This window comes from Muntiacus reevesi, chromosome 15 (genome assembly GCF_963930625.1).
Source record: "Muntiacus reevesi chromosome 15, mMunRee1.1, whole genome shotgun sequence".
In the NCBI taxonomy this organism is placed as follows: Eukaryota; Metazoa; Chordata; class Mammalia; order Artiodactyla; family Cervidae; genus Muntiacus; species Muntiacus reevesi.
In genome coordinates, this window is record NC_089263.1 from 22,519,141 (window position 1) to 22,540,376 (window position 21,236).

The 21,236-nt window shown below is 43.3% G+C and overlaps 1 protein-coding gene across 3 annotated transcripts in view; it reads right to left on the reverse strand.

Annotated features, from left to right (window-relative positions):
* The window catches only part of ADAMTSL3 (ADAMTS like 3), a 361,288-nt gene that overhangs the window by 49,228 nt on the left and 290,824 nt on the right, over positions 1–21,236 (reverse strand). For all 3 annotated transcript variants that reach the window (XM_065906671.1, XM_065906673.1, XM_065906672.1), the window contains exons 21-23: positions 19,618–20,689; positions 12,563–12,690; positions 9,942–10,070 (exon numbers count right to left, since the gene is read on the reverse strand). In XM_065906671.1, the coding sequence (XP_065762743.1) occupies positions 9,942–10,070; positions 12,563–12,690; positions 19,618–20,689 (1,329 nt within the window). The remainder of the gene's footprint in view (positions 1–9,941; positions 10,071–12,562; positions 12,691–19,617; positions 20,690–21,236) is intronic.

Below are 21,236 nucleotides of genomic sequence, written 5' to 3' on the forward strand. Positions count from 1 at the left end.
CATTCGTGTATGTGTGCACTCAGTCGCTCAGTCATGTCCGACTCTTTGTGACCCCATGAGCTGTAGCCCGCCAGGCTCCTATGTCCATGAGATTCTCCAGGCAGGAATACTGACCCAGGTGGGAATACTGGAGCGGGTTGCCATACCCTCCTCCAGGGGATCTTTCTGACCCAGGGATTGAACCTGCGTCTCCTGTGTCTCCTGCACTGGCAGGTGGATTCTTTACCACTGAGCCACCTGGGAAGCCATATACAGAACCTCCTCCACATACAAGGCTATGGCCTTTACTATTCACAGAATTCTCTCAAATAGAGGAAGTACTTCCTCTTCTCTAGTAAAATGATGTCATCAGACTGGTGTAGTCAGGTTCCCAAGTAATTTGATCTGAGGACCTTAGAGACAACCCGGGTCATCAGATCAACCCCCAGTTTCATCATCAAGAGTCCTTCCTCAAAGGTTTCTTTTTTAAATTGTGTTTATTTTTTCACCCCAGTTTGATGTTTTTTTTCTTTTTTTAAAAAAATTTTTGGAAGATAATTGCTTTACAACATTGTGTTGCTTTCTGTCATATCCTCAAAGGTTTTTAAAAGGTGATTCTTGGGACTTCCCTGGTGGTCCAGCGGTTAAGAATCCACTTGCAATGCAGGGGACTCGGGTTTGGTCTGTGGTTAGGGAACTAAGATCCCACAAGCCTCGAGGCAACAAAGTCCGAGCACCACAACTACTGAGACTACTTGCTCTGGAGCCCGGGTGCCACAACCAGACAATCCAGGCGCCACGAGGAAAGATCCTGGGTGCTGCAACTGAAAGCCAGTGCAGCCAAATAAATAATAAAAATGAGCTTTTTCTGCCACAGAGGAAGGGTGCCAGCAAGCCCTCGTGCTCATCCCGGACCTCTCAACAGCCCTGAACTCCTGCTCTGCATGGGACCAAGCAGTTCTCTTTAGCTCCGACAGTCACATCTTGTGAGCACTATGTCATATGTCATAGTTCATGACAGACATATCTCAGTTCACTGCTGGTTATAGGGTCCCATTTATAGTCTGGAAAGGGCCTGTGAGAGTTATACTATCTATTATCTCAAAACCAAAAACCCTGCAGTGTTCCTGAAGAATAAGAGTCAAAGTCAAAGCTGGAGCAAATCAAGAATAGTGATAACACACTGGAGTTAAGCAGTGGTGAAAACCACTGACCCTGGCACGGGGAAGCCGTCAACAGCTCAAACAGGGGCAATCTGGGGGCATCCGGAGGCCCTTCCTGGTATACTGCAATGTTGGTCATCCGTCAGTATAACACTGGGGCGTAAATGAACAAGCAGCTTTGACATGTCCCTTAAAAGCTACATTAATTGTATGGCTTGTTTGGCAGTCAGGTACCATGACCTACAAGTTGATCTTCCTCCTGCCCCCTCCAAATCCTGCAGAACCTCATGTGGGTGGTGTCAGTGAAGCTCCCAGGGTGAAACCTCAAGGCTTGGTTGACTCCCCAAGGTTCCCTTTCCTCCTCCCTCAAGGCATCGACTCCTCTTGTGTCTCTGAGCTGCCCCACTTCCTCTATGAAGTGGTTCCCTTCTCCTTAGGAGTGATGGGGAGTAAGATTCAGTTTCCCCAGCTCCATAGCTTCGACTCTTCTTGAAGGAGAAAAGACAAAAGCCCTTCAACATGCAGGTACCGCTGCTCACAGCAGCTCCTTCTCCAGCCCCAAGAACCTCACTGTTCTCATCTAACTGTGTGTAACGCTAAGATTTTCTGTGTCTTCCCTCCCTCTTAATCACTTGGAAAATTTCTACTAATTCTTAAAGCTCTGTCTTAAGGTTGCTCTTCATGACCCTCTCTGACCCTGAAGCTGAGTTCTTTGCAGAACTCTGAACGTGTTGACATGCCTGATGCACCAGAACAAGCCCAGAGCATGGATCCCACCCTGCCCTTTAACCCAGCCTCCGGTTCACTCCTTGTTCCCCACTGCTCCCTGGGCAAGAGGCTCTCATTTTGAGAACATTTGAGGTAAGTTCCAGAAGACTCTTTGGCCCCCCCTTACTGGCTAAAGCACTGGTTCTTAACCTTGGCTGCACATCAGAATCATCTTGGGAGCCTTAAAAAACCCCATTCTCAGGCCATATGGCAGAGAAATTAAATCAAACTCTTTCAGGGCGGGGGGTGGGGGGTGGGGGGGGTGGGAGGTGATGTCCAGGCCTGAACTGACACTGTATGTGTCAGTTGCTCAGTCACATTTGATTCTTTTTGCGACCCCATGGACTGTAGCCCATCAGGATCCTCTGTCCATGGGATTCTCCAGGAAAGAATACTGGAGTGGGTAGTCATTCCCTCCTCCAGGGGATCTTCCAGACCCAGGGATCAAACCCAGGTCCCCTGCATTGCACGAAGATTCTTTACTGCCTGAACCACCAGGGAAGCCTCAAACTGACACTATCCATGGTAATAAAATGACTTGTATATAACTTGCCAGTCATGAAAATAAGCACATGGGTGTTGAATTATCAAATACAGAGCTAGGGGAAATAAATGAATGAAAAATAAGAAAAATTAAAGGGGCTCCTAAATTGGGATGTTACTAGAGATGTTGAAATTGTATTTGGGTTCTTTGTTATCACACCAAAATGTAGGGTGTTCTCTCCACGGTGACAGTTTTTCTTCCATCAATGGTATCTGAATGCCTTTTTTTCCAGCCTGAACCGAGAAGCCCTCATGCTTTTTAAAATTTCTGGAGGTTGAATTCCAGTGAAATTTCCTCTCCTTCAGCCCCCACCCAGTGTGGGTCCTGTGTACCCCTCTCTCTTACTAGGAAGGCACAGTTAGGGCCAAGGAGTGACTGTGGACGAACGAGTCATTCAAGGGCTTCTGATGGTTCTGTGTGTTTTACATGAGAGATGCCTCCAGCCTCCATAGCCATCCTGAGCTCTCCATCCATGTCTGGGGTCTCACAGCATCAAAGAGCTGAAGTCGAGATCCATGGGGCAGACAGCAAGTAGGGACTTCCTTACAGGTAAGTAGGTATGATTGGTTTGAGGCCTTGGCTCTTACTGCCTATATTTTTTATCTTTTGGCCCCACCACATGGCATATGAGACCTTAGTTCCCCAACCAGGGATCGAACCCCCTGCACTGGCAGCATCGAGCCTTAGTCACTGGGCCACCAGGTTAGCCTCTCTTACTGCCTTTAAAGACAAGCTCCCTCACTACTCCCTGGCAGATCTCAGACAGGTCTGGGGAGCTCTGCACCAGACACCCTGGCTTCCACTCCCACCACATTCTGAGGAGCCAGGAGAACACAGGGCGAGCCCCGGCACCACTCAGAGACCCGTCGGGAGTGAAGCCACTTGTTACATTAGAACTGGAGCTTCAGATGATCACCAAGAGGAGACCTTGGAAAGCAGGGCAGAGGAAGCAAGTCTCTGCCTCCAAGATGAACATGCAGTCCAGCAAGTTCCGTCAGGGCTGAGTCACCTCCATCTAGGGGGGCTTAGTGAGTCTTCATATCAGAACCGTGCTAACACAAAAACCACGGGGGGAAAGCTGTGGTAAATCTGATATAAGATATCACTGTGGAGAGGTTATACATTAGTTTGGGAGCAGGAACCTGCCACAGGTCGTAAGACCTATTCTAGTATTCCAACCAAGGGTTTGCAAACAGTAGCAGAACCAATTCTTAAAAAAAAAAAAATTTTTTTTTTTAATATAAGGATGTCCAACTCACAAAACTGAAAAAATGCGGCAGTCTTTTAGTCACACTGTTATGTTGGGGGAGAGAGTTGATTCATCCACTGGTCTGTTGATGGTACCTAGGAGAGAGGCAGGTAGTTGTCTGCAGGGCAGAGAATAAACAGGCACGCTGTGAAATGACAAGCTCAAAGGCCTGTGGGTCAGCTGTTTTCACCACGTAAAGGGCTGAAGGTTACCATGGGGCTGGGTGTCTGAAGTTTTCAGGACAGACGCATATTGCTAGGACCGAAGACAAGAGCAGATGCAGATATCTGGGGATGAAAGCAGTGTTGCTGATGACAGGAATCGCCCATGAGAGCTGCAGTCTGAATGCTTCAAGAGATGGTGGGACTCTGCAAACACAGAAGCCCAAGCACATGGCTTTCGGGCAATAAGAATGAAATTTGCCAGGTGCTTGAACAGCCCTTTCTGTTTTTCATTCTGCACATCTAGCTCTTAACACCATGTCCCAGAATTTCTTTTTTTAAACTTATTTGGCTGCACTGGGTCTTTGCTGCAGCACACGGGATCTTTAGTCACAATATAAGCACTTAGTTGTGGCCTGTGGGATCTGGTTCCCTGACCAGGTCTTGAACCTGGCCTCCCTGCATTGGGAGCACAGGGTCTTAGCCACTGGACCACCAAGCCATCTTCCAGCATTTCTTTCTACTTCTTGATCGTATAGAGACTTATGTTTCCTCCAAATGGGAAACTGAGATAGATCAAAGGTGAGAAGAAAATCATGTTTCAAGGAGCATTCAGGATAGAGCTTTAGCAGATCCTCAAAGAATAGACAACTAGTTTATAAGTGAGCTTTTTCATCCAATAGACCAATAACCCACGTATATCAGCCTTAGGTGAGGCAGTAGGGAGTCATTACCAGACCGACTCGCCATGTTCCTTTCCTGCTACTGCAAGCAAGGGGAGACCTCCATCCTCCTGGGGACAGAGAGGGCAGACTGGGTCAGACCTCTGGCCTAGTGCTGGCTGGCAGCCTGCAGGCCAGCCTCTTGGTGGACTCTGCCTGGAACCTAGACCTCCCATACCAGACGGTCCTCCAGTGAGGTTGGGCCCTGGTTTTGCCCATACCCGAAGCCCTGACACCTTGTCCCCAAGCTGCGCCTCCTCCTCAGTCCTGCCTCAGACCTCAGCCTTGACACTCTCCTCTCTGGTTAGACCACCTGGGTCTGCATTCTGCTGCCTCAAGCCCAGAGCCTCATCCTCCCTCCAGTTCTTCAAGAGTCACACAGACTTGGGACTAAATCTCAGCTCACACATCTAAGCATGTTAACTCATTAGCAATACAAAGATAGTAATGATATCCACCTCACAGCCTGTTCAAGCTGACACATATTAGAGACTCAAGTTAGGGTTAAGGTTAAGGGCTATGTATTCTGAAAGTTATATGCAAAATGTTGTGGGTAAGTGTATTTTTCTGGAAAGAGAGTCTTTTTTTGTGTGGGGGCAGGGAGCAGGGGGGCAGCCAAAGGGATTTGTGACTTAAAGATGTTAAATCACCACCATTGAGTTCCACACCATACAGTATAAACCAACACTTGATAGGGGAAAATAATTGTCAGAGAGATGAGGCTGTGCTTAGGAGTTCAAGCATATCATCTTGCTGCACAGCAAAAACTGTTGTCAAAATCCTCCCCTGGAATCATTAAGGCCAGTAAAGAAAGCTAATAATTCAGTTACACATCAACAAAACTCTAGGTATATTTCACAGCATTCTAACTCAAAAAAACCCCAATTAAGAGAGTACCTTTAAAACTATATAATCTATTTCTTCTGAAACAGATCTCCATCTCTTACATACGAAAGGCTTTCCTTCTCTCTGCTCAACTCCTGGAGTACCTAGGCCCCTGATGCTACCAGGTTAGAACCTTGCTTCTACCATCTGCTGCACACACACTGTGCGCACTCATTTTGTACCTTCTACCCACTTATCATTTGAAAAGACCCTGATGCTGGGAAAGGTTGAGGGCAGGAGGAGAAGGGGATGACAGAGGATGAGATGGTTAGATGGCATCACCGACTCAATGGACATGGGTTTGGGTGGACTCCAGGAGTTGGTGATGGACAGGGAGGCCTGGCGTGGTGCGGGTCATGGGGTCACAAAGAGTCAGACACGACTGAGCGACTGAACTGAACTGAACCCACTTATCTCCCACAACCCCTCCTATCAGTAGGGAGCTGAAAAATGACAGGGATGTAGGGCTTAAATCTATACCACAGTTAAGTTTATGTTTTTTAGAAGGCAGTTTGCCTTATTTTGTTGGTTTTTCTTTAAACAACAAAGCATTATAGCTAAAGTTCTGTTCCCAAACTTTTTCCCTTCTTTTTTCTTCCAGCAGTACCAACAAACCTGACATTGGTACATACACGTCCTTCCCATGAAAGTTTATATATTTTTGCCGTATGCTCACAAATAAAACATATGATTGTGCCGTGGGTTTTAAAACTTTACATGCTATTATATTGTATTATGATTATGATTTTAATAAGATATCATTGAAACACTATAAAATTCACCCTCTCAAAGTCTACAGTTCAGCGTTTTCTTAGTATATTCATAAAGTTGTGAAACCACAGACCTATCTCACTCCAGAACATTTTCCTCACCCCCAAAGAGACACCCATGCCTATTAGTCATTACTCTCCACTCTCTTGCATTTTCCTCTCCTTTTGGCCACTGGCAGCCTCCAATCTGTCCCTATGGACTTGCCCACTCTAGACATTTCATGGAATGTAATCATATAATATGTGATCTTTCATGTCTGGCTTTTTTCACTTAACCCCGATTTTTAAAGATTCATCCATGTCTTAGCACGTGTTAATATTTCATTCCTTTTTATGACCAAATAAAATATCATTGCATGGATATACTACCTTTTGTTTACCTGTTCATTAGTTGATGGATACTTCAGTTGCTTCCACTGTTTGGCTATTAAAAAGAAAGTTGCTATGAGCATTTGAGTATGAGTTTTTGTGTGAACATGTGTTTTCATTTGTCTTGGCTATATATTTAGGAGTGGAAGTGTTGGGTCATATGCTTAACTTTTGGGGAAACTGCCAAACTGTTTTCCGAAGCATCTTCCTAGCTTAACTCCATTCCAAATCTGTGGACCAATAGAGCTTCTTAGAGACTGAAGAGGAGCCCAACACACCAGAACAGTTTAGAGCAGAGGCTCAGATTAGCCGCACTGCTAATGAGTTTAAGGGATAAGAATAACAAGCAACCCAACACAGACATCACAGAAAATTATAGGATAAATGATGCTCTAAGCATGAACACATGAAAAAATATGTGGCTGCTGATATTTACTGGGCATTTTCCTGATGGGCTTCCCTTTCTTACCAGAAGGTGGCAGAGAGGGTGCAGTTTAAACTCCCACCTCCCTCATTTTTACAGGAAACTTTCTTTTTTTTTTTTAAAGGATAAAACAATCACAATCTCCCAATTCATCCCCCCTCCCCTTCCCCACTTGGTGTCCATACATTTGTTCTCTATGTCTGTGTCTCTATTTCTGTTTTGCAAATAAGATCATTGATACCATTTTTCTAGATTCCACTTATATGCAATAATATATAACACTTGTTTTTCTCTTTCTGACTTACTTCACTCTATATGACATAGCTAACTAATGAAAACCTACTATATAGCTCAGGGAACCCCACTCAGTGCTCTGTGGTGACCTAAATGGGAAGGAAAATCAAAAAAGAGGGGAAAATATACATACGTATACTGATTCACTTTGCTGTCAGTAAAAACTAACATATCATTGTTAGTTATAATCATATAATCATATAATAAAAATCAATTTAAAAATAAAAATAAGACAAATAACACTTGCAACTTACAGCTTTTAACCTTGGAAATGCAGATTCTCAGGTCCTATTATTTACTATCATTTATTAGAAAATCATGCAAGTGTGACTAGGGAGAATCACTATTGATATCTATACCACATGGGTTAAATAAAACATAAGCTATAAGAAAGAACTAATAAATATGTCTAAAAGTTATGAATAGATAAACCCAGTTTAATTAGTATAAGCATTTTAAGGGCAACTGAAAAATAAAAATGTATACATGCCACAGATTGATGGGAATAATCACAATTTGCAACATGAAAGAAATGTAATTTCAGAAAGCAGTATTCAAGTTTGTCAGTGTTATGATGCCCTCCTCTATTAAATTAGAGACTGTATTAGATAATAGCCAAGGCCCCTTCTTCCACCGATACAGTCTATTTCCCATTTCAGAGAGGCAAGTAGGACAGACACGTGACTCACCTGCCATCATACACGAGGGTCACCACCTATATCTAAAAAGATGAATCTCCATGAACAACTATGTGAGTTATGGCTTCTGCCCATAAGAAGACACAGTAAATTCACTTCAGGCTTATTTAAAATGGCATACAACTCAAAATGAGGGGTTTATTTTGAAAAGGAAAGGACTCCTGATGAGTTCCTGGGGTCTGGTCTGTAGGGGTGGCTGCCAGGTAAAGAGAGACCAAATGGGCCCATTCCTAGGAAGGGCTGAAAGTGGGGCGGGGGCGGGGGAGGTGGAGGGAGGAGGCAGAAGAGGCCCCGAGAGAGTGAGAACTGTACAGAGTCCAAGAGGCTGCCGGAGTCTGAGTGGTCAGAGACGGCCCACACACTGCTGGGGCCTGGCCGGAGAGTAAACCGCGACAAGTTTAATGGTGTTAGCTGCAGGCTTCCCTCCTGAAGACAGTTTCCGCTGAATCCAGTCCCTGACCTATGACCGCAAATAACACATCCCACTCCTTTCAGAGGCTTGTCCCCCACCAACCCCCACCCCCCACAAGTCTAATTGTGAACTATTACGGGGAAATAAGAAGTTTAGAAATAATGTTAAAAGTTGAGGTTTCTCTTAATAGAAGTCAGATCTATTTTGCAGAATCCTCTGCAGGTGTAGGGCCATAGAAATTCTAGATATGTGTGGCTTGGCAAACTGCACAGTTCCATTCTGCTTTTCTCCTTGCTGAGGCCAGAGAATGCTGGCCCTTCTATAATGGTGGGTGTGTTTTGCCAGAAAACTCACATATTTGCGGGTGGAGTCAGTTGGGAGGCTGGAGGGATTTTTCAAAAGTCCGGGTAAGGACTTCAAACACTGCAGGGACTTACAAGCGGTGAAAAATAATACCTCAGGGGTGTGCAAATTTCCACTGTTGGTGAAGCTGGAGGTGCAGTTCCAGAAACATGACAGGTAAGTGACCATCACAGGGAGGCAGAGCCTCAGAGCTGCAAGGCTGTGCTCTAGAATCCTGCCATCACATGCACCTTTTCTGCGGTACCCGGACCAGCAGTAAGGGCTCCTCGGGTTACCCTGGGCTCTCTTGCCTTGGCGAGACTCATCTTAAGTGGCTGCAACTACAGGTACACCAAAAGAATGTGGAAACCAGGCAAATACAGTTCTCTCCAGAGAATTTAATCAATGCACAGTCAATAATAGGCATATGCAAGGTCACCTTAAAACAGTAGATCGTCATTTTGAGGAGTTTATAATATTGATCTCAGTTTGGGGATGCACAGGCTCAGGTTAAGTCTTAAGAATATGTGGTTTAAAGAGATAGAATGGCCCTAGATTAAGATGAGATCGGATGAAAATGTAGTTTTTCTTAAAGAAAAAGCAAATCAGTTAGAAAGAAGGTTTATTGGCTTTTGCAAACAGAGCAGAAAGAGCCACCGAGGCATAGAATGGTGACGCTCAGCCAAGGACAGTCCAGGACAGAGAGACCAGGCCAGAGGACCTCGACGTCCCCCCTTGCTGACTTGGCCTTCTCCAGCACAGCCTTGATCAAGCTGGAGGACACAGCTAATGATTTCCCACACAGTTCCTCGCTCTGACTCTGCACTCTCTAGGCAACCACCTGCTAGAAGTTGGCCTTTTGTGCAGACCTGCCACAGGGACGGAGAGCTGTGGTCTGGCCAGTATGAACATGCCGGCTACAGGGAAGTCGTGTTCATGTCCTCCCAGCCCTCACTGAGAATGAGTAAACTGTATTCTATTTTACACACGAGCCTTACGAGCTGGTGTACACATACTCTTGCGAGACAGATCTTCTGTCCGGGTGCTGAAAAATCAGGTTTTTAAGCCCACAGGACTGTCTGAGCTACCAAAATGCTAGCTGGTGCCTCCTGGCCACCCTGGGCTGGCCTGTGCCCTCCCACTAGAAATGGCCACACTCACCTTTTACAGGACACTGTATGGTCACATTTGCTTGCAGGGGTGCCTCCACGAAGCCGCCAATCACAACGGAGAGATGGCCATGCTCTGGTCTGGTGATGTTTCTTCCAACAGATAAGACGACAGGTGCCTCTTAATTCAAAGGGAGCAGGAAACTCTGTTAGATTCAGACTTTTGCTCTGAGTGACCTCACTGCACTTGGTAAGCTCTGCCAAGCTCCTGGAGAGCAGGTGCAGCCTCCTGGCTCAGTCCGCATCCCCCGTGGTGCCCCACAGGGACTTGCATACTTACAGGCTGGAGGTGCTCAATGGGTGGATGCACAGATGAGATATCTATAGAGATATCTACAAAGAGGCAATGCAACCACCATATACAGACTGTGAGGGTATTTTGGCTTTATAACCAAAACTGGGGATAAATTAAAGGATAAAATCAGGGGATAAATTGGAGGATAAAATCCTCTTTGATCATTTGAAAAAGAAGGAAGTCAGAAATTCATTCAGAGAAAGGCATGGAAGAGCAGGAGTGATATCTCTGCAGTGCATCCTTGGATGAGTAAAGGCAGGACCAAAACAGACCAGGTCCCGGGACCATCTGACTCTCTTTCTGGAAGGAAAATGTGAATGAAACCTGCACAAAACTTGTATGGAAAAAAATAAAATAAAAACAAGGTCATAAAGAATCAGGAACTCATTCACAGACTTTTACTTTCCTGGATTTTAAGAACCATGTACTTTTACCAGATTCATTTATGAAGTCATTCAGGAAATATACTCTGTGCCTGGACTGGACAATGGAAATACCAAGTTGGAACACAAACATTCTTGTCCTCAATCAGGTCAGAGACTGGTGGAAGACACCACTACCTTTACAGGGTGATGGGTGATGAGGTAGAGAAACGTGCTGGTTGCCCAGGGGTCTCTCAGGAGCATGTGGGGGTGAGGGAAGGTCACGTTCCTCTACCATGGAGTTGCTGCCGTGGCTGGTTTCCCTCCTCCACCTTAGCATGGAAGCGTTTGGAGGGAGGGGCCGTGCTGGGTCTGCATCGCAGCCCACAGGCTTCTCTGACTGCGGCGCACAGGCTCGGTAGTTGCAATGTGCGGCCTTAGTTTCCCAGAAGCAAGTGAGATCTTGGTTCCCCAACCAGGGATTCAACCCACATCCCCTGCATTGGAAGGCAGATTCTTAACCGATGGGCCACCAGGGAAGTTCTCACATATTTCTTTACTTTTTTTTTTTTTAATCACTAATGCATAGCATGTGAAAGAGTAACAATATTTAGCTGTTTGGTAACCATGTCTTCTGCAGAAGAGAATTTGGGAAGGATCATGTTCAGGTGGCCAAATGTTCCATTTGTTCCTGGAGTGCCTGGGGCACTGAAACGGTATGCTGGGAGTTGAAAATACAGGGACTCTTGGGCTGAGAGAGGACTGTCATTGTCATGTGTCCTCTGGCCCTTAAGGAACTTGCACCAGCTCTCCCATGAATCTGGGTTATCCTGGGATGGACTTAAGAGGAAACTTGCAAGCTGCAAGAGAGACTTCTGTTTCTCCCAACAATACAGAACCTCAAAACTGAGGTTTTCTAGAAAGGAGCAGATGCTCGCAGAGGATAATCACCCAGGAGGATCAAGACACAAGAAATCAAGGTGTGAAGGTCCTACCATGGGAATACAGCCAGGAGAGGGATGGGGCACCAAGCCATGCAGATCCAAAGAGCTTTGAAAATCAACTGGTCCCACCTCTTCAGGCAGGTTATAGATGTGATGGACTACCTACATCAATGCTTGACTGTCTAAATGCTGGGTTCCAATCCCTGATAATTGTCTTTCTCCTCATCTTATCTTAGTTATTTGAGCCATAGATACCAGAAACCACAGAGCAGAGAGTTGGAGGGTAACTTTCTTATTTGACTTTTGATCCCAGATCATGAGCCTGCCACAAGGAAGCATTGCTTACAACTTTGCCAGCTAAAAATGTTCCTTCATCAAAAAGCACACTTTAATATTAAAATGAGTTTGTCTACTTCCTGGGACAATTTACACTAATTTACAATGACAGTTTCCTGAAAGTGTTTTTAAGGATTGGGCAGAGGAGTGCCATTGGGAGGTATACATCAACCTTTAAAGGATAATTATCTCTTTCGTTGGATGGTGGCATTTTAAAAACAAAAAGTCAGCACTATTAACACCACCAACTAAACCCCATCTTGTTAATTTCCAATTCTTAGAAGGTGAACTCTAGAGCAGCTGTTTTCAAAGCGTGGTCCTTAGGCCAGCAGTGTCAGCATAACCTGGGAACACGTTAAAAAGGCACATTCTGGGACTTCCCTGGTGTTCCAGTGGTTAAGACTTCTCTAAGATTGCACTGCAGGGGTCATGGGTTTGATCCCAGGTTGGGGAACTAAGATTCCACATGCCTCAAGGCCAAAAAAAGTGCACATACTCAGACTTCACTCCAAGCCTGCTGTGTCAGAACCCCTGGGAATGGGGTCTGGAGATCTGTGTTTTAACATCCTCTTCCCCAGTGATTCTGCTGTGTGAAGCATGGTAACTGCTGCTCCAGAGTTTAATGTTAAAAAACCAGACCACACCCGGACACTCCAGGCTGCATAATGGGCATTACCTGCATACAGCACAGAAGAACTTTCCACATCTGAACCGAGATGATTAGCTACAGCACATCCATATGTTCCTTGGTCTTTCTTTGTAGGTTTCCGTATCTGTATTTTCCCCATTCCATCCAAAATGACTCTGTAGAACAGTTAGAAAGAGGATGTATTCATGTGACACAATGACCTACTTGAGAACCACAGCGACCCAAAGAGAATGAAGACATTGACTTTGGGCTGGCAAGGATCCAGAAGATAATCTTGTCAAGCTTCCTGCCTATAAGCAGACCACTGTGTAGACTGGAGCTGGAGGAGGGAATGGCAACCCACTCCAGTACTCTTGCCTGGGAAACTCCATAGATAGAGGAACGTGGCATGCTACAGTCTATGGGGTCACAAAGAGTCAGATACAACTTAGAGACTAAACAGCAACATACAGACTGGAGGGTGGAAAAGTCACTCTTTTTGGCTGAAACTCATTGAGACGGTAGAGCTGGACTGTGCTCAGAGATCCAGACTTCCTATCTCACTCTGCATAATAGACTCTTCCGGATGGACTCAATGCTTAATTTACCATGTTTTAAAAAAGAAACTAGTGTTAGTTTGCTGGAGGTTAAGCCTGCATTTTCTGCCCTGATCCTTTCTAACAGACTACAGATGTGAATTTTTCAGTTCAGATTTTCATGCTGGAAGTGAGTGGACCTTTAGTTACTGCTCCCTGGCAATGGTTATTTTCTCATGGCTTGAAAAGCTCAGTGGAAGTAACAAAGCTACTGCTGCACTGTATTGGGTTTTGAGCATGCTCTTAAGAATCAGGGTTACACTGTGTGAACCCCTTATGGTTTCCCAATTATTGACATTCACAAACATCTGCATGTAAATACCACTTAGAAAATCAGAGCTGGCCAAGAGTATCCTCACAGGCGAGATACTGATTCAGGGGATGGGAAAGAATACTTGTTTCACTTGAATTTTAATTTTTTCTTATTGATTTGAAGTTGCTAATAGATTATCTGGATCAGCAGTCCATATGCTATTTTTTTACCTGCCTTCTTCCCATTTTACAGATCTTAGCAACATGGATTTTTATGTTGTTGTTGTTCAGTTGCCCAACCATGTCCAACTCTTTGCGACCCCGTGGACTGCAGCACGCCAGGCCTCCCTGTCCCTCACCATCTCCCAGAGATTGCCCAAATTCATGTTCATTGCATTGGTGATCCCGTCCAGCCATCTTATCCTCTAATGCCCTCTTCTCCTTCTGCCCTGCATCTTTTCTAGCATCAGTCCTTCCAGTGAATATTCAGGGTTCATATCCCTTCAGATTGACTAGTTTGATCTCTTTGCTATCCAAGGGACTTTCAGAAGTCTTCTCCAGCACCACAGTTCAAAGGCATCAATTCTTTGGGGTTTTGCCTTCTTTACTTCTGCTTTATTTACAGTCCAGCTTTCACAACCGTACATGACCACAGGGAAGACCAAAGACTTGACTATACAGACCTTTGTCAGCAGAGTAATAATGTCTCTGCTTTTCAACACACTGTCTAGGTTTGTCATCACTTTCCTGACAAAAAGCAATTGTCTTCTGATTTCATGGCCGCAGTCACCGTCCGCAGTGATTTTGGAGCCCAAGAAGAGGAAATCTGTCACTACTTCCACCTTTTCCTTTCTATTTGCCATGCAGTAATGGGGCCAGAAGCCATGATCTTAGTTTTTTTACTATCTAGTCTTAAGCCGGCTCTTTCACTCTGCTCCTTCACCCTTGTCAAGAGGCTCTTTAGTTCCTCTTCACTTTCTGCCATTAGAGTGGTATCATCCGCATATCTGGGATTGTTGATGTTCCTCCCACCTTCCGGCTTGTAACTCATCCAGCCTAGCATTTCTCATGATGTGATCGGTGTACAGGTTAAACAAACAGGGTGACAGCAGACAGCGCTGTCGTACTCCTTTCTTGATCTTGAACCAATCAGTTGTCCCATACAGGGTTTTAACTGTTGCTTCTTGACCCTCATACAGGTTTCTCAGGAGACAGGGAAGATGGTCTGGTATTGTCATCTCTCCAAGAGTTTTCCACAGTTTGTCATGATCTACACAGTCAAAGGCTTTATCATAGTCGATGAAACAGAGATAGATGTTTTTCTGAAATTCCCTTGTTTTCTCTATAATCCAGTGAATGTTGGCAATTTTACCTCTAGTTCCTCTTCCTTTTCTAAACCCAGCATGGACATCTGGAAGTTCTTGGTTTGCCTAATGCTGAAGTCTAGCATGCAAGATTTTAAGCATGACTGACTGTTTTGACCAACTGCTAAATACTCTATGTTTCTTCATGAACTGAACTGGGCCACTTCATTTCCTGTCACTTTACATTGCTTGCTTACCCTCTGCTGTAGCCATAAAGAACCTCTAACAGTTTCCAGAACATTCCATGGTCTTTCATCACCCTGAGCTTTTGCATATGTTGTTCACTCTATTTGGAATGCCCTTCCCCACTTTTGGCAACTCTGACTTACCCACTGAGTCCTGGAGCAAATGTAATTTCCCTTGTAAAGCTTTCGCCAATACTCCTAGAGTTATCTTCTGCCCCCTCTGGGCTCCTTCTGGTTTGGTTCATATATTTATTTGATGAAATATCTTTTTATTCTCATGAGATTGTGATCTTTTCAAAAGCAGGGACCAGATTTTATTCACAGCTGTGCATTTTCAATGTCTAGCACAGTACCTTTTATATAGCAAGTTTTCAAAAACATTTAATGACTCAGTGTATGAATGACTAGAATAGAACAGAATAATAGTAGAAAATCAATGTACTAGAGAATGCAAGCTCCCCTGCAACCCACAAATGAAGTATACAAAGGTGGGAAGAGACCAAAACAGCTGAATTGCCCAGAACAAAAACAGGAATAAGGCAGAGGTAGCTATGACCAGGGCTAGGCTCTTACTGTCAAATCCCTGTTAAGGAACAGTTGATTAAGAAAAAAAGTAAAACTAATAACTCTACATGACAAATGTTTATACATGAAAATCTTTTCTTAAATTATTTCATATGTATGTTTGTATGATTTAGCAATTCTCAAAGGATTCCTTTGTTTCACTGGCCTCAGTTTTACAGTACAGCAAGCAGTCACCGAGAAATAGCTGAGCACACATGAACCTTCCTGCCAGGTGATGTCACCCAGGATCCAGGCTGGACCAGTCCCTGGGCTGGAGAACCAGAAGGTAGAGTACTTTAAGGAATCTGATCTTGACCTCCACCACAAAATCTTATTCTTTACTTGAAGTGATAATGAAGCTGATCTCTCCACAGACGTCACCCCTAGGGAATCCACCCACAGCCTTCGCTTCCTAGCTGTGATCTCTTACTCAGCTGGCATCCAAACACACTTCACGCCTACACTGTTGCCTCCTATCGGAGACGGGCGCTTGGAAACATCATTCCATTTCTGCATGACTTCAGTTGAAAAGATTTGTGAAAGTCAGAAAAATATATCTAAACTCAAGAACTTTTGTTGCATAAAGAAATTTAAACATAAGTTGAAAAAATTAATTAGGTGTATTGGAGAAAAAATGGAAATAAAAATAGATCTCTTAAAAATTCCCTTAAAATATTAAAAACAAAAACTCTTACTAGCCAAGTAGGACTGCGTCAGTGTCAAATGGCTGGTCCTTAAAGTATGCAGAAACAGGTCTGAGTTAGGATGGCAGGATCTTTATGGGATCTTCAGGAGCCTCAGTCACAAAAACTAATGCAAATTCCACTTGAGCAAGTCAGATGATCACAAATCAACTCAGTTCAACAAACACTGACTTGAACTAACCACAGTCTTCTACCATATCCCTCTAGTACTTTATGGCCACAAATCAGTTGATCAACTTTCTCAGCCTCTGTTTCTCATAGTTTCTTTTTTTTTTTGAAACAAACTTTATTTTGGAATGATGTTGGCATTACAGAAAAGCAACAAAGATAGCACAGAGGGTTCTTATCTCCTTCTTTCTTGGTTTGCCCTGATGTGAACATCTTCAGCATGTGATACTTTCATCACAACTAAGGCACCAGCATTGGTCCATCACTGTTGTTAACAAAACTTCAGTCTTTATGTAGATTTCATTAGTTTTTCCACTAATATTCTTATCCTGTTGCACAGTCTCCCATTCAGGACATCATATTTTATTTAGACATTGTGTCTCCTTAGTCTCCAGAAGGTCTGTGACAATTTTTCTGTCTTTCCCCGACCCCTTCCCTTTTTTTGATGACTTTGACAGTTTTGAGGACTACTGATAATAAATAGAATGTTTCCCAATTTGGGTTTGGCTAATGTTCCTTATAATTTCTAAAGTGAAATTGTTGAGCAATCCTGAAAGGGTGGTACTTGGGTCCCAGGGGTCTGTGAGGTCAAAACTATTTTCATAATAGTAAATATTGATACTATACCATTATTTGCCTTTTTCACTGTGAGTGTTGACATTTGCACTGATAGTAAAAGCAATTGTGGATAAAAGTTGGCACCAGAATGGAATCAAAGTTATGGCAGCAAAGTGTACCAGTAGTCACTGTATTCTGGCTACCACACACTTGCAGTAAAAACAAAAAGCCAATTTCCCATAAGAATGTCCTTAATGAAGCAGTAGAACTTATTATTTCACTAAATCTCTACCCCTGAGTGTAACTTTTATAACATTCTGTACAACAAAACAGGAAATACACACCATACCTCTGCTGTCTGCCAAAGTCTGTGGGTGTGACTGTTTGAACTGCTAGCTGAACTAGCTCCTTTTTCATGGCATACTACTTTACTTGAAATAATGACTGACAGATAAGCCAGGGTTATTTGGATTTAGGTATTTGGAAGATATATTTTTTTAATGAACAAAAATGAGCTGGCCAATGCAAGAAAAATAACTGACAGTAATTGTTGACGATGATAAAATTCAAGCTTTCGAGTGAAAATTAAAATTTGAGAAAATCAGTCACGCTCACTATGAGTCTGACTGCTTCTCAAAGTTCAAAGACCTTTCTGAAAAGTTGGGACAGTAATATTAAAGAATATGTGTATTTTTGGTATTGTATAATGGAATGTGTTAACATTTGGAAGATGTATATAACTCAGTCAGCCAACATTTTCCAAATGACCAATGTATGACATTATAAAATGTAGTCTAGTTAAAAGATCCATTCAAAGAACAAGATAAAGCAACAGATTTCATTGTAACAGACTACCAAAATCTCCTCAACATGGTTTTAGATTCCACATTCCATCTAACCTTTAAGAAACTACCGCGTGTCTATTTTTAGTGTAGCATTAAAGAAGAATAGCCATAATTACCTTATAAGATTATGAATATATTCCTTCTCCTCCCAACTAACCTATCTATATATGTATGAAGCCCAATTTTCTCCATAAACTTCAATTAAAACAACATATGGCAACAGACTGAAGGTAGAAGCATTGAGGAGAAAACCCAGCTATGTTTTATTAAGCCAGACATTAAGGAGATTTGCAGAGATGTAAAACAATGCCATTATCATTAATGTTTAAAATACTGCTTTTCAAAATTATGTTATTTATATGAACATGAATTGGGCTTACTACTATTACTTCTAAATTAATTAACAAACATCTATTTAAAATGTTTCATGGTTTTAATTTCTAACAGCATAAACATCATGAGATATATTAACATACTGGCATAACGTTAATTCATATTAACAAAAGTTCTTTGACTTCTCATCATTTTTTTAAAGGAGTCCTAAAACCAAAAGATTTGAGAACTGCTAAGTAGTTGATTTGGAAGGTGTATTCCACTTCAAAAACTACATTGTACTCTAATGTTCAGAGTTCTAGGCAAAAAAATTAAAAATTAGATTTGTTCTATCTTTCCATTCTAAGACAGCCCAATGATTTATTATAAAAATTGAATTTTACCTAGATTTCTTTTAGTGCTTCACACATTAGGTGATGCAGGAAAAAAAGGATGATAAAAATAAAACTTGCTTTTTTAAAGTACCTTATGGTTTGCAAAACAATTTAACATCTATGTTTCTTAACAATCCCTGGAGGTGGAATAAGGAGCTGTTGAATGCAAATTGAAAGAAAGCAAGATGTCTACAGCCCTGTGTGTGTTAACAGCAAGATTTGGAGACAGTAGAGAACACAAAATGAGTGAATGTTTCTGTTATTCCATTATTTATGTAAAATGAATGAAATATGACATTTTTGCACTGACATGGATAGCTATTACAATAAAATAAGGTGACTGAATACTGTACTTCAAATATCTCAAAAAACTTTGATCCTTATCATCTTACTTTTGGATTTTGTGACATAAATCATTGCCTGATATTAGAAAATGACTTCAGGTAATCTTTCTACCAAAGCTATTATTTGTGTGACTCTCTAACATCCCTGGCGGGGTCCAGAAGATGTGGCCCCTGGTTCTCACTGGCCATGAATTAGTCATGAGATTCTATTCCTCAATGATCCCATTGAGAAAGTATCAACTCCTGCCCTGCCAGACTCATGGGGCTGGTGTGAGTTCAAACGAGACACCACATCTCCCAGATATAGAAGATTCTTGCAGCTCCTGCACATTCTAAGAGAACTGCAAGTATGTTTTTTTAATGGCCTGATTGATTTCACTTTTTTGGAGGCATAATTTTTTCATTTTTTGGCTGCACCATGCAACATGTGGGATTTTAGTTCCCCAACCAGGGATCAAACCTGCATCCCCTGCATTGGAAGCACAGAGTCTAAACCACTGGACCACCAGGGAAGCCCCTGATTTTATTTTTAAATGTTAAGTGACCTGCAAAGAGAGAGTCTGTAGATGCTAACATTTAATCTTATGGTATCCAGTTTTGTACCACCTTCATGGTAGTGACTGTGATGGGACAATTTCATTTTCAGAATTCCAATGCATATGTGAATGCCATCCCCTAACATTTTGGAGTTTCTTTCCGAAGGATCCTGTTGGAAGCACGTTCTTAGGAGAAGGAATTTGACAGTATTTTAAGGAAAGCTGGCATATCCATTTAGAAGGCATCTCAGAGTAAACACTGTACCCTGGCTATACTTACTTTTCTGAGGGCTGTAACAGTGCTCCATCCTTGCTCCACGTATAGGTGGCCTCAGTGGGGGTGACAAGCTCACACAGTATGTTGATGGCCTCCGTCCTTCTTGTAATGTAGACTGTATTTCCAATCCTTGAACTTACTGTTTTATTAAAGGAAATTGAGGTGGGTTGGCTCTGCCTCAAAAGGACAGGTCCCTTCGGCTTGAATGTCAGCTTGCCTGAGCTTCTGGAGTTCGGGCTTTGGGGCACACTTTCAGTCTCTCCCCTCAGCTGAGCCGTGGGGAGTGCCTCTCCAGGGATGCCCCTCCAGTGCGCGTGTGCAGGCCGCCCCTTGGTTAACTCGGCCACCAGCTGATATATCACCTGGGATGCCAGGTCGTCGCTGATCTCCCCCGTTTCCATAAGCTGGCTCATATTCCTGATCAATTCATCAAACTGGGCGGTCTCCATGCTATAGGCTCCCTGCTTAACTGCTGCTTCAAACTGCTTGTTCTCAAATTCCCAGGAGTTGGCGTTTCCTGCAGAAGGGCTGCAGTGGCCCAACAGAGCTCTCAAGAGAGACTGATTGTTAATTTGGCCATTGTGCAGATAAAGCTCATTTTTGTTGTTCCACATCAGCCTCATCTTATGCCATGTGGCTCCCAGATTACTGGCCTCGTTGTTGTCCATCCCAGGATATTCCCTGGTGTGCCCTCCAAGGGCTGGGGGTGCAATGAGCCGGTTGTCGGTGCCAATGAGCTTAAGCACCACGGTCTCCTGTGCGGGGCCGGCGATGCACCGGTACTCACCAATGTCGAGGGCCGCAAGGCTGTGAATCTTCAGTGAGCCTGACTTTGTGAAGCCAAGTCGCTTGGAGTTCTGCAGACAACGCCCGTCCTTCTCCCACTGTATCCGAGATTTCTGGAATCGTCGCACAGGGCACTTAATGATCACAGATGTGTTGGGCAGCAGATAGGCTCTGCTCCCGACGGTCAGGTTAATGCGTTTCTCTTCCCTTGTCTGGATGTAGACTCTCTGGACACCAAGGATCTGAGGACCCTGCTCCCCGAGTCTGGCCTTCATCTCTGGTTTCATTTCTGTTGGAAAAATAAAGAAAGCAAAATACAAATATCTTTATAATGACAACATTTGTCCATTCTCTTCCAAGGCTGACATAAATCAGCAAATTCTTTTCTCTTTTAAAACATTTGAGAACTAAAAAAAAAGATATATATATATATAGATCGTTGTTTATGCTATATATGTATGTGTGTATGTATATTTATATATACACACACATATCCATAGATGGGGCCAAATTTCACGTTAGCAGCAAAGAATGCAAGTTTGAATGAATTGCATGAAATAATGTCAATTATTTTATAAAGGAGCCTTTGGTTTGGGGAGGCATGAGGTTAAATGGTTAAATATTTCCATCAATAAGGGGACGTCTGATGTGTGGGGTCTCCACCATCTGGGAGGCTCTTGAGGATCTAGTATGGTTCAGCCAAGGGTATCCAAAATCAGAAGGAGGCAGTGAGTGTGGAGAGGTGAGTGAATGTATTTGAAGGATTTGAAAAGGAGGATGCAGCTGGGGACCATAGCAGATCACCCAAGCAGGCCAGTGAAACTAGCATGGGGGCC